This window comes from Octopus sinensis, linkage group LG1 (genome assembly GCF_006345805.1).
Source record: "Octopus sinensis linkage group LG1, ASM634580v1, whole genome shotgun sequence".
Classification (NCBI taxonomy): domain Eukaryota; kingdom Metazoa; phylum Mollusca; class Cephalopoda; order Octopoda; family Octopodidae; genus Octopus; species Octopus sinensis.
In genome coordinates, this window is record NC_042997.1 from 106,244,914 (window position 1) to 106,257,644 (window position 12,731).

Consider the following 12,731-nt stretch of genomic DNA (forward strand, 5'->3'; position numbering starts at 1 on the left):
CATGCTGACTCTCCTTGAGAAATATGTTAAGGGTACACATGTCTGTGGAGTACTTAGTCACATGCACGTTAATTACATGAGCAGGCTGTTTCATTGATCAGATCACTGGAATCTTTGTAACTAACAGAGTTCCAGTTTGTATATACATACACACACATATATATATATGTATATATATATATATATATTTCTTTACTGCCCACAAGGGGCTAAACATAGAGGGGACAAACAAGGATAGACAAAGGGATTAAGTCAATTACATCGACCCCAGTGCGAAACTGGTACTATATTTATCGACCCCGAAAGGATGAAAGGCAAAGCCAACCTCGGTGGAATTTGAACTCAGAACGTATGACAGTCGAAATATTGCTAAGCATTTCGCCCGGCATACTAACGTTTGTGCCAGCTCGCCACCTTAATGTATATATTTAAAACCAAACAGTTTGTTTATTAAAATGTTGTCGCATTCAAAAAATGTTAGCTTGAAAATTTAAGGTAATTGTTGTCTGGGGGCTATTTAGCTTAATGTTAAAGCACTCAGCTGGTACCTGAGGGGTACAGATTCAATTCCTGTAGCTGGCAACTTTTTTCTGTTTTATAAGGGTAGATATGCAATCTTTCTGCTTTCTCACAGGTAAGCCGTGTTTGAAATTTACTTTCTTGTTTGTAATATATATATGTATATATATCTGTTAATAATATTTATAAGGGATCACTGTGTATTGACTAAAGAAAATAGTATAGTCAATACATGGTGATTGCTTATAAGGTTTAAAGCTTATATTATTATTATTTACAGAATTGTTACTCATCCCCATTCATTTATTGCAGAAAACATACTCATATATATCTATATATATATACATGTGTATATACATGCATACACACAAACACATATACTATAGGTGCAGATATCTACACATAAGCCTATATGTAGTTACATACGGGGACACACCCATTAACACACATGCACACACACACATAAATAAATATATTGAAAAGGCGTAGGAGTGGCTGTGTGGTAAGTAGCTTGCTTACGGACCACATGGTTCCAGGTTCAGTCCCACTGCATGACACCTTGAGCAAGTGTCTTCTACTCTAGCCTCAGGCCAACCAAAGCCTTGTGAGTGAATTTGGTAGATGGAAACTGAAAGAAGCCCATCGTATATATGTATATATAAGTGTGTGTATGTGTTTGTGTATCTGTGTTTGTCCTCCAACACCACTTGACAACCGATGATGGTGTGTTTACATCCCTGTAACTTAGAGGTTCGGCAAAAAGAGACCGATAGACTAAGTACGAGGCTTACAAAGAATAAGTCCTGGGGTCGATTTGCTCGACTAAAGGCGGTGCTCCAGCATGGCCACAGTCAAATGACTGAAACAAGTAAAAAGAGTAAAGAGTGCATGTATATTGACAGATGTACATGGATAGATATATGTACATATACACATACCTACAGATATATATATGTGGGTATATACAAATACATACATGCACAAATATATACACATGCATACATGTACTCGTACAAATATAGACATATATATACTTATACAGGTATTATATTCGTGTGTGTGTGTGTATATATATATATATATATGTGTGTGTGTGTGTGTATATATATAATGTTTATAATCGAGTTAGTTGATGAGTAAAATAAACTAGTACTGAAATATAACCGCTTAGAGCTACAGGAAATATTCCAGTTGTAATGGATTGATAAAGAACTCTATGGAAAGGTCAAATAACATTATTATCTCTATCAGATTATTAATACGTAAAATATGAGGTGCTTAGAAGTATTTAGCATATTTAAATAGGACTTTAACCAAATCAAAATAGTTATAGGCAAGCATTAAGTTGGCTCTGCCGGTTAGATGTGCACGTCTGATGTGAATTTACTGGCAATGTGGTACTTATTTACATCTTCATTAGTTGCTGACTGCAAAACTGAGTATAGTTTTAAATATATTCATATTAGAGGTGGAGCCAGAGAGTTATAAGAACTGTAAAAACTTCTTTTATTCAATCATAAGCAATATACAGTGTAAATATCTTTACATAAAGAACTTAAATCATGAAAATCAACATTAAAATGATGTCGAGTAGAGATAACTTAATGCCTGCCTCTAAGCAGTCTGATTCTGTTAACTAAAATTCCATTTTTTTAATGTGCTAAAGAGATTTGGGTATCAGATATTTTTTTATATACTTGTGGGTGTGAGTGTATTGTTTTGGCTTGATCTTTCTGTAAGCATAACTACATTTTCATATATTTTTTTTTAGCGCATGTATGTTTGTTGGTGTGTAGCTCTGTGTTTTTTTATGGATCTGTCACTCAGTGTATATGTGTTCAGAGTGAGAAATGGAGGATGGCTAACTTCCCTTATCAGTTAGAAGTGTGGGGGTAGGTAACTTACATAGAGACACACATACATAGACTCCTGTATAGATAGAAACATGCACATATTCATAGATGTGTGTGTATAGGTACATACACGTGTGCATATACATACGTAGGTAGGTATATAGACTCAAACACATAGAGAAACAGGCAGATATACTTATGTATTATAAACAAATATGTGTTTCAATTATGAATCCACTTTTATGGCCTAAGTTGCTGACATTACTTTCATAAATAAACTCAACTTATCAAACCCTTGGTGGCATTGGGAAAGTTTCCCACTTGAATGATGGATGCTTTTATATTTGTTTCTTTCCTTCAAATTAAGATTCCTTTGCAGAGATTTGTATTTTGACTTGATTGACCATGTCAACATGTCTAAACATTTTTAAGCTTAAACCCTGCCTGTCCAAAGTATTTTCATAAGTCTTTCTTAAACATCCATGCTTGTTTTCAGATTTTTAGTTTGCCCCTGTTTCACAAGTTCTGGGTAATATAAAGCTTTCCTTTCATAAGTCCTAAGTTACTCTGCTGGTTTAAAAAAAAGATTGGGAATGTGTGTCATATATGATACATGGAAGATAGGGAAATATGTCCTGTATACCACATGTGATATACAAAATAGGCAAAGGGTTAAAAAAACAAGGATTTTTCTAACAGTTAATGCACAATAAATATAACTCAACTGGCTGTTCTTTGATATTTGAACTATGATTGAACTCATTTTACATTGTTCCAAAAGTTATATTAACACAAACCTATTGAATCTCAGACTTTTACAACAGCCTCAACATCAGATTTTAGCTATTATCTTTTTTTTTTTTTCCATAGCCAATATTTATTTCTCTTCAGTTATTGTTATAATCTTTTTCATCTTCTCTTTCTTCCCCCACCACATCCCACCACCACAACTTTTCCGTTCAAATAATTCAAAACTTTAAAAACAAGTATGAAAAATAACTTTATGAAGAAGAATTATTTATAAGTTAACTTTGATGATGCCAAAATTTAGAAACAAACTTTTATTTTTGCATTCTGTAATAAATTCTGTGCATAAGATATGAGTAAGTCTGTTTCATTATTCTTTCCATTTTTTAAAATTGATTCCTTTTTTTTACCCTTAGCATAGTCAATTTATCTTAAGTGTATATAATTTAATTTTAAGTTCTGAATATGTGCATGCCAATTCATAGCATATCAGATTATTATATTGCTTCTAGTGAAACTCTTTATGTATTATCACATAAAACTTGTGCATTCATCCCTGGAGGTTGTCAGGTTTTCTTTTCTTTTTTTTTGCTTTTGATTAAAAAAAATTTTTTTTTAGCAATAATAGAATTCTAGTTTACAAAGAATTTTTTCTTAGCTGATTATAGTTCTCTAATCACAATTCCTTTCAATTTGTTTATTCTAGTTTTTATTTACATATTTATTTTTCATATTAAACTATATACTGAACACTTAGCTGTATCGATTCTGCTCCAGATTGTTTTATAATAGTGCAAAAATGTTCATAGAACTTCGGGTTGTTTACTTGTTGTAACAATCACTAGAAATCTGAGAATAGAATGCATTTGTAATTAAATATCCAAAAGAAAAAAAAAACAGCTTCTAGACTTCAGCATTTCTATTAGGTAGTGTACTAGTTTACAATTAGCATTTACATAATAATTTGGAAAAATTTCATCAGATATGTATAGTGATCAGAGATCTATTGTTGTGACCATCACAGAATGACATGGTTTATTATAATCTAAGATTGATTGATAAATACATTATTACATTCTAAACAATGCAAACATATAATTATAAGGAGTACATGTGAAATCGCTGGCTACTGTCATTACTTGAGTAGTTTCATGTAAAGATGTTGCAGAATGTTACCATTCATATAAATGGCATACTTATACATACAATGGAACTTCATACAGATTCCATCTATTAATTCTATTCTAGCTTGAAGCTTGAATTAAAACTACATATATATCATCATCATCATCATCGTTTAACGTCCGATTTTCATGCTAGCATGGGTTGGACGATTTGACTGAGGTCTGGCGAACCAGCTGGCTGCACCAGACTCCAATCTGATATAGCAGAGTTCCTACAGCTGGATGCCCTTCCTAACGCCAACCACTCCAAGAGTGTAGTGGATGCTTTTACGTGCCACCGTCATGAGAGCCAGTTAGGTGGTACTGGCAACGACCATGCTCAAATGGTGCTTTTTATGTGCCACCTGCACAGGAGCCAGTCCAGTGGCACTGGCAACGACCTCACTCGAATGTTTTTTTTTCACATGCCACCAGTACAAGTGCTAGTAAGGTGACACAGGTAACGATCACGCTCGAATGGTGTTTTTAACGTGCTATCGGCACAGAGGCCAGCTTGTGCTCTGGCAATGTTCTCACTCGTATGGTACTCTTAGTGCTCCACTAGCAACGGATGCCAGTCACCGAGTTTGATTTCAATTTCACTTGCCTCAACAGGTCTTCGCAAGCAGAGTTTGATTTCAATTTCAATTTTATATATATATTATTTAATAGATACAATACATGTTTATGTGCTACTAATGGTTTCACATGTTGAAAAATACCTCAAACATATTCATAAGGTATAAACCACTTATCGTAATGAACTAAAAATCAAATTACTCCTTTATTTGTTTCAGTCATTTGACTGTGGCCATGCTGGAGCACCGCCTTTAGTCGAGCAAATCGACCCCAGGATTGTTCTTTGGAAGCCTAGTACTTATTCTATCAGTCTCTTTTACCGAACCACTAAGTTACGGGGACGTAAACACACCACCATCGGTTGTCAAGCGATGGTGGGGGACAAACACAGACACAAAAACATGCACACACACACACATATATATACGATGGGCTTCTTTCAGTTTCCATCTACCAAATCCACTCACAAGGCTTTGGTCGGCCTGAGGCTACAGTAGATGACACTTGCCCAAGGTGCCATGCAGTGGGAATGAACCCGGAACCTTGTGGTAGGTAAGCTAGCTACTTACCACACAGCCACTCCTACGCAGAGAAGAAATGTGAACAGTTGAGAAGGAAGCATATAGAAAACATAGTTCTAGGTTCACCTTGCGTGACACCTTGGGTGAGTGTCGTCTACTATAGTCTCAGGTGAAGGTACATTGCATAGTAGTTAAGGTATTTGGCTCATAATACTAATGTCATGAGTTCACTACCTGGCATCGCATTGCGTCCTTGAGCAAGACACTTTATTTTATATATAGATAGATAGATATAGATATTGAATGTTTTCAGTAGAGTATTTGTTGGATAATATATTACATTATATGAAATATATTATTTAACAAATATTCTCCTGAAAACGTTCTTCAAAAAAAAGCTACACACACACGCACACACATCCAAAAAAACAACTTTGTCTACTTCTCACTTTGTACAATGTTAATAACAATACTGTTTATCATTACAACCCATTAGAAATATAGGCTGTGGTTTCAGTTTACAAAACAGTTTAGTAGAATTAACACAATGACCTCCTTTGTTGAGTAAACGTATGACCACTCATTATTTGATGTGCATATAATAGACCAAAATATCCTCTCTGTATTTTCCAATCCTTATCAATTTCTTTAGTAATGAGTATCTCACCATGATTTATACAGATAGCAAAACATACTGCTGGAAAAAATTAGTAGTACCTGTATTTCAAAGGATCAGCTTTGTCACATCCTGTATCACACTGAATTTCACTGAGAACTGCATTAAAGGTACTCATGTCTGTGGAATTGCATGTTAATTTCACGAGCTAGTTGTTCCATTTATCAGATCAACTGGGACCTTCATCACTGTAACCAGCAGGGTGCCAGATCTTTTACTTGTTTCTGTCATTAGAGTGTGACCATGCTGGGGCATCACCTTGAAGAATTTTAGTCAAATGAATCAACCCCAGAACTTGGATTTTTAAGTCTGGTATTTATTCTGTCAGTATCTTTTGCTGAACCACTAAGTTACAGGAATTTAAATACACCAGGCTCAGTTGTTAAGCGGTCAGAGGAGGCAAACAAAAACACACACACATAATTATATACAACAAGCTTCCTTCAGTTTCCATGTACCAAATTCATTCACAAAGCTTTATATTCCTATTCTTTGTCTTCATTGTTGTTCAGCTTCTAAGTTTTTGTATCATCATCTTAATATTGATAACTGAACCAAACACAACAACAGTTGACCGTTGGTTTTGTTAAGTTATAAGTTTTGCTTAGAGCCTGTAAAAACCCAGAATTAGATTAGCAAAAACGCAAGGACAGGTTGGGTGAACAAATAGAAGCTGTTATTTCTGAAGCTTTTGTGAAAATAACAGAAAAATAAATAGTATAGATGAGATCATACTTTCCTGTCATCATCGTAAGCATCATCGTCAGGTCAGTGGATTATTATTAAAGCAGTGGATGGGCAGAATAGTTAGAGCATTGGAAAAACGCCAAGTGGTATTTGTTATAGGTATGAGTTTAAATCCTGCTGAGTTCAACTTTGCTTTTCATATTTCTTGGGTTGATAAAAATAAAGTACTAATCAAGTATTGGGATGGATGCTACTAACTAACCTTTTCATGCCCTTCCCTTAAAATCTTTGGCTTTTGTCTTAATCAGAAACCATTATTGTTATTGTTGTTGTTATTATTATTATTATTATTATTATTATATTATTATTATTATCTCAGGTTTTGTTGTAACTCCTATAGCCTTGCATGCGTAACAGGCTTGCTGCCTGCAACCTACAGTACCATGCTATCAATTATTTTCAATTATCTAATACTTTGCTGATTATTATTAGTAGTAGTAGTAGTTTTTATAACTGCTATGATCAATTTAAGTCGTCTTCATTTTTCTATTTGTAAGTTTTAATATTTTCATAATATCAATACTGACCAAGCCAAAAGTGACCACAATTGATTGAAGGTTACTTGCCCTCAACAGCCCTCAATAGCCAACACCCTTGCTTGGTGGCTTATAGTGACTACCTTCTCACTCATTTTCACTGTCAACTGCATGATGGAAAGTAATTTCTCCTCAGAAGTAGCTTGGTTTGCATTATTATGGAGAGATAAAGTTCTACTGTCATAGAGACTTCCTCTGAGATAAATAGCTTTGTTGCTAAATCACCTCAGACTATAAGGGCTGCCTGGTAAATTTGGGAAAGATATGGGAAAATACAGCTTCACTGCCATAGAGAAGGTAACCTGTTCAGAAAATTGGGCTATCTGAACAAACTTGATTTAATGAAAAGGGCTCTGCGATAACCACATGTAGGAGATCTGAAACCTGCAATCCACAGCAGCTGCAACCCATTTAGGATAGGAGTTACTCTGATTAAAAACCAGCATGGGCACAGGCATGGTTGTGTGGTACGAGGTTTGCTTCCCAACCACATGGTTCCAGGTTCAGTCTCATTGTGGCACCCCAGGCAGGTGACTTCTACTATAACTTCAGGTCAGCCAAAGCTTTGTGAGTGGATTTGATAGACGGAAACTGAAAAAAGCCCATCGTATATATAAATGTGTGTGTGTCTTTGTGTTTGTCCCCCACCACTGTTTGACAACCAGTGTTGATGTGTTTACATCCATGTAACTTAGTGGTTTGGCAAAAGAGTCCTAGAGAATAAGTACTAGGCTTTAAAAGAAAAAAAGTTCTGGGGTTGATTCATTCTTCTAAATTTCATCAGGGCTGTGCTCCAGCTTGGTCACAGTCAGTTGACTGAAACAAGTAAAAGGTAAAAGATAGTGTAGAGGGAATACTTTAGTCCTAACAGACAATCTCTCTAGTCCATACTGTAAAGGCAACGTCGGTCAGCAAGGAGTCTAAACAAATACTGTGTGGTACTTAGTTTGATATTTCAGCCAATACTCGTTCTTGGACTGGTACTTTATTTTACTGACCACAGGAGGATGGCAGACAAAATTGATCTTGTTGGAATTTGAACTTGTGGCATAAAGATCCAGAACAAATACTGTAAAACATTCTGCATGTGAGTGTGCACTCATGTACACACATGTATGTCTAGGTTTGGAAGATTCAGTCAGGGTTAGATATAGATGTCAAGTGTGGAAATGGAGAAAAACAAATTAAGGGAACATAGTTTCTCAGATACATCTCACCACCACTTCTCTGTTGCTTTCAATAATCTGAAGATGAATTAACAAGTCAGCTGACCTGTTAATACAACAGTTAAATCTTCTTCTCTCAGATTTTCAATATAGTCTTAATCCCAATTAATTAGAACTAAACGTAATAATCAGAAAGCTAATAAAAAAAAAATGCTTGAATTAACAAATAGGATAATGATCCAGACAGCCTTCTCTAGAATACCCAGTTAATGCATTTTTATGTATTATTTGACGCATTGCTTATTCAGTGCATGGTGTGTATTATCATTCAATGCTTGATTGATGACTAGTTATTATATCATTATTCAATGCATGATTCAGGAATATTTATGTACCAGTCAGTGTAATGATTGATGAATAGTTTATTATTAAATACAATGTTGATTGTTTATTATTTAATGCATGATTGATTAACAGTTGTGTATTATACAATGTAAGGTTAATGAATTATATATTATTCAAATCTTAATTCAAATCCTACTGTAGTTTTCCTAGAATTACTATCATAAAAGATAGTATTGCCCTCCCCAAAAAAACCAGTGATTCTGCCAATGTTTATAACCCCCCCCCTCCACATCACACCTCACAAAAAGATTAATTAATAAGTAGCAGATTGTAAAATAAATATCAAATATAAGACAACTAAGAATAAACTGCTACCTTCAAGCATTTAATAACATCCATTCAGTGGATAAAAACAATGGAACCATTTGAAGCATTACACAATATTAGCATTTCCTACTATCACACAAGGTGCATTCCAGTAGTTTCCAGACTTCTTCAGGAAAGACATCAATTAATTTCAAAAAGTACAAAATCCTAATCTCCTTCTAAGTAGGATCCTCTGACTTCAATGCATTTGTTGTAGCACTCTAGCCCCATTGAAGACCTCCAAAATGAAGGTTTCCCAGACCACTGTCACAGTCTCCTTTGTTTTAAAGGCAATTGCCCCTGAGGTTCTCCTTCAGTTTGGGGAACAGCCAAAAGTCACAGAGAGCAAGGTCTGGATTGCAGGAAATGTGAGAGGCAGCTTTTATGCCCATCACTGAACACCCAGGGCACAAACTTTGCACATGTTCAGATCTTCATCAGTAATTCCATGTACAGTTGCCACACCAACTCCAAACTACATGTTTATTGTCTGTCTTTATAAATACACAATGGTCTTCATTGAGAAAATTGCCAATTTTTTTTCAGCCAGCTCTGATGTTCTGACATCCCTCTCCTTTCCACACCTCTTATCTCTCACCTCCTCTCTACTGTCCTTGACCCTCTTGTGCTAGCAAAGAAGTTAATCCATAAGAAGTTTGAAGCATTTCGTAAGTTTCTGTAGTGTTTTTGCCCAGTCTAAAACATGGTGAGCTTCCAAACATAGCTGCATTCTGCAATCTAGTCAGCTGTGACAAGCAGTGCTTAATAGTATGTTTAAAGTGCTGTTACAGCCAGCTCTTTCAATCTAGAATAACAAAAGTTGGCAGGTCAGCTTATTAGATGTGTAGTAATGACATAGAAAAATTGCAATAATCTAGGACAGTATAACCACCTCGTTGAAGAAAGTCTCAAAACTTCAGGAATTCACCTCATATTACATAATACATACACTTTCCAACTATATTACAACCTGATACTAAACCACATATATACTGCAGTGCACAACAGTTCTATGACACTATAGTACCGTAAATCCTCAAGTATAGTCCACCCTTGAGTATAATATGCAGGGGATTTTTACGGGGCTGTACCTCTGAAAACCCTAAACCTTATGTATAATACGCACTCCTTCTCTAGCTTGAGTCATGCGTAATTAAGCCAGTAGCACCTAGTCGCGTAATACAATAATGGTGATGTTCTTAACTGTTATATCGGAATGTAAATATGTTTGCAAATTGTTTTTGTTACATGTTATTCTGTGTTCTGAATACTTTTATTTTAATAAATGTTGCTTACTGCAAGTTATGGATGATTCTTTTATGACTTCATTACTTTCAGGCTTAGCTTAAGGTATTTTCGCACCCAACATCACAAAATGCGTCTGAATAAACATTGCCGGACAGCAAATCGAGACTCGAACATTGTTTAAAAAATATTTTTCATTTTTAACCTTGTATATAGTATGCATTTTGGGAAATAAATGTGGATTATACTCGAGGATTCACGGTATTTCAAAATATCACACTACAATTTTTAAAGCACTGTAGAAGATAAGATTGACTCCCAGATTTGAGATAATGCAACATGATTTTAATCCCTAGCTTGTCATTTCATTTATTTCACAACCACCTTTGGAAATGATATGAACATCTCAGAATCCTGTTTCATCCCAACTAAATCATAGACATGTGAGCTGAGTCAAAGCAACTGATATTTCTCCTATATTTGTTCCATAAAAATGCGAACAGCAGCATAAAAAAAAATACAAATAAAGAGTCTTAAACGTCTTTCTACTTTAGGCACAAGATCTGAAATTTTTGTAGTGTTTTTGCCTAGTCTAACACATGTTGATTCCCATGATCCTGAAAGAATGAAAGGTAGAGTGAACCATGGTGGATTTTGAACTCATAATCTGAAGATAAACAAAATGCTACTATATATTTTATCCAGCATACTAATAATTTTTCCATCTCATCGCTTTTTAAGAGTCAAATAACGAGAGCTGAATTGACTTACTTTCGACAATGTTTTCTTGATTTAACTATATGCTTTTAACAATTGTATTTAGAAACTACATGATTTCAAAGTGCCATTCTTAACCATGCAACTACATTTACATCTATATTAAACAATATATATTTCATATGAAATACATTAAATAATCTATATTGACTGAGTCATGCAATATAAACCACAGCTGTCTCACTTTTTTTTATTTATTTATTTTTTTATTTTATCTTATCTTCTATTCTTTGCAGAAAATTTCTTTATGTTTCTGAAAAACTTCTTTCTACTTGCTTCCCCACTTTATGATCCTGCAAGGAAATGTTCAGTTAATGGTTATGATTAAGAATTTAGGGGTAGGATTATGTTTTCAAGTCAGGATTTCAGGTTAGATTTTAGGGATAGATTTATACAGAAAGAGAAAATGTTTGAAAACAAAGGAATTTGTGATTTAAAAAATTTTTTTATTTGCAGTCATAATCTCCAACGTTTACAACTTAGAAATCTGAAAACAAAGTTTCTAAATAAATTAGAAATTTAAAAGGTTTGGAGGGAGGATGTTAATTGCTCATATATCTTTGTATATCAATATACATTTCATATACATTGGTGTATATGTGTGGGTGTGTGTGTATATATATATATATATATTTATTTATATGCTGCTTGGATTGCCATGGCTAGAATAGCATTGTGTTTCTTTATACAGTTGGTTATTAAAATTTGAGCTATTTTTGATGAAAGAAATAATGAACAATGTATATCTGTGACAAATAATTTATTGTGTTTTAAGTAATAATCTTATGCAGAACCATAATGATTCTCATTTAGCAAATTGACTGTCAACTGTCTTCTTTAATAACATCAACAGAAAAAAAAGTAATGTAATGATGACACAATGAATTATGATTCCTAATTTTTCACTTTTTTTTTTCTTTTTCTTCAGAGTGGTAATAAGTACCTTGTTCTTAAAAAGCAATACCGTTCAAACAAACTTCTTGGAAATAAGATCTCTCATTTTGAACCACAATCCCCTCCAGCAACACATGCATCTGCACCAACATCACATGAAGGCGAAAAGACTGACAATGCTGTCCGACAGAGCAAGCGAGCCAAATCAGAGCCACCTAACATGCAGCTGTCAGCTGGTATTCAAATAAACATCCAAGAACCACAATCAGAAACCGATGAAACCATTTCCAAGAGCCAAAGTGAAAATAATTTACAAAACAGTAAATCTCCAAATCTCGGACAAAGCAGCAACACTGCCTCTACATCATCAGTTGCCTCAACAGTAAGTGTGGATCATATCAATTGGCTTTTTTTCCTGTTCAAAATTCTTAGGCTTGCATGTTTGATGCTGCATGTGCACGTTGTTATTTTATTTTAAAATCTTTGTTATAAAGTCACTTGTTCTTTTTTTCCAGATTTTATAGTGTAATATTTTAATGATGATTAAAAAAATTTTTAGTTTTCTCTTCATCCTTTTTAATCAAAAGATGCCACTCT

The 12,731-nt window shown here is 34.4% G+C and overlaps 1 protein-coding gene across 5 annotated transcripts in view; it reads left to right on the plus strand.

Annotated features, from left to right (window-relative positions):
• The window catches only part of LOC115211160 (ankyrin repeat domain-containing protein SOWAHB), a 161,817-nt gene that overhangs the window by 16,509 nt on the left and 132,577 nt on the right, over positions 1-12,731 (plus strand). For all 5 annotated transcript variants that reach the window (XM_036503466.1, XM_036503464.1, XM_036503465.1 and 2 more), the window contains exon 3: positions 12,169-12,516. In XM_036503466.1, the coding sequence (XP_036359359.1) occupies positions 12,169-12,516 (348 nt within the window). The remainder of the gene's footprint in view (positions 1-12,168; positions 12,517-12,731) is intronic.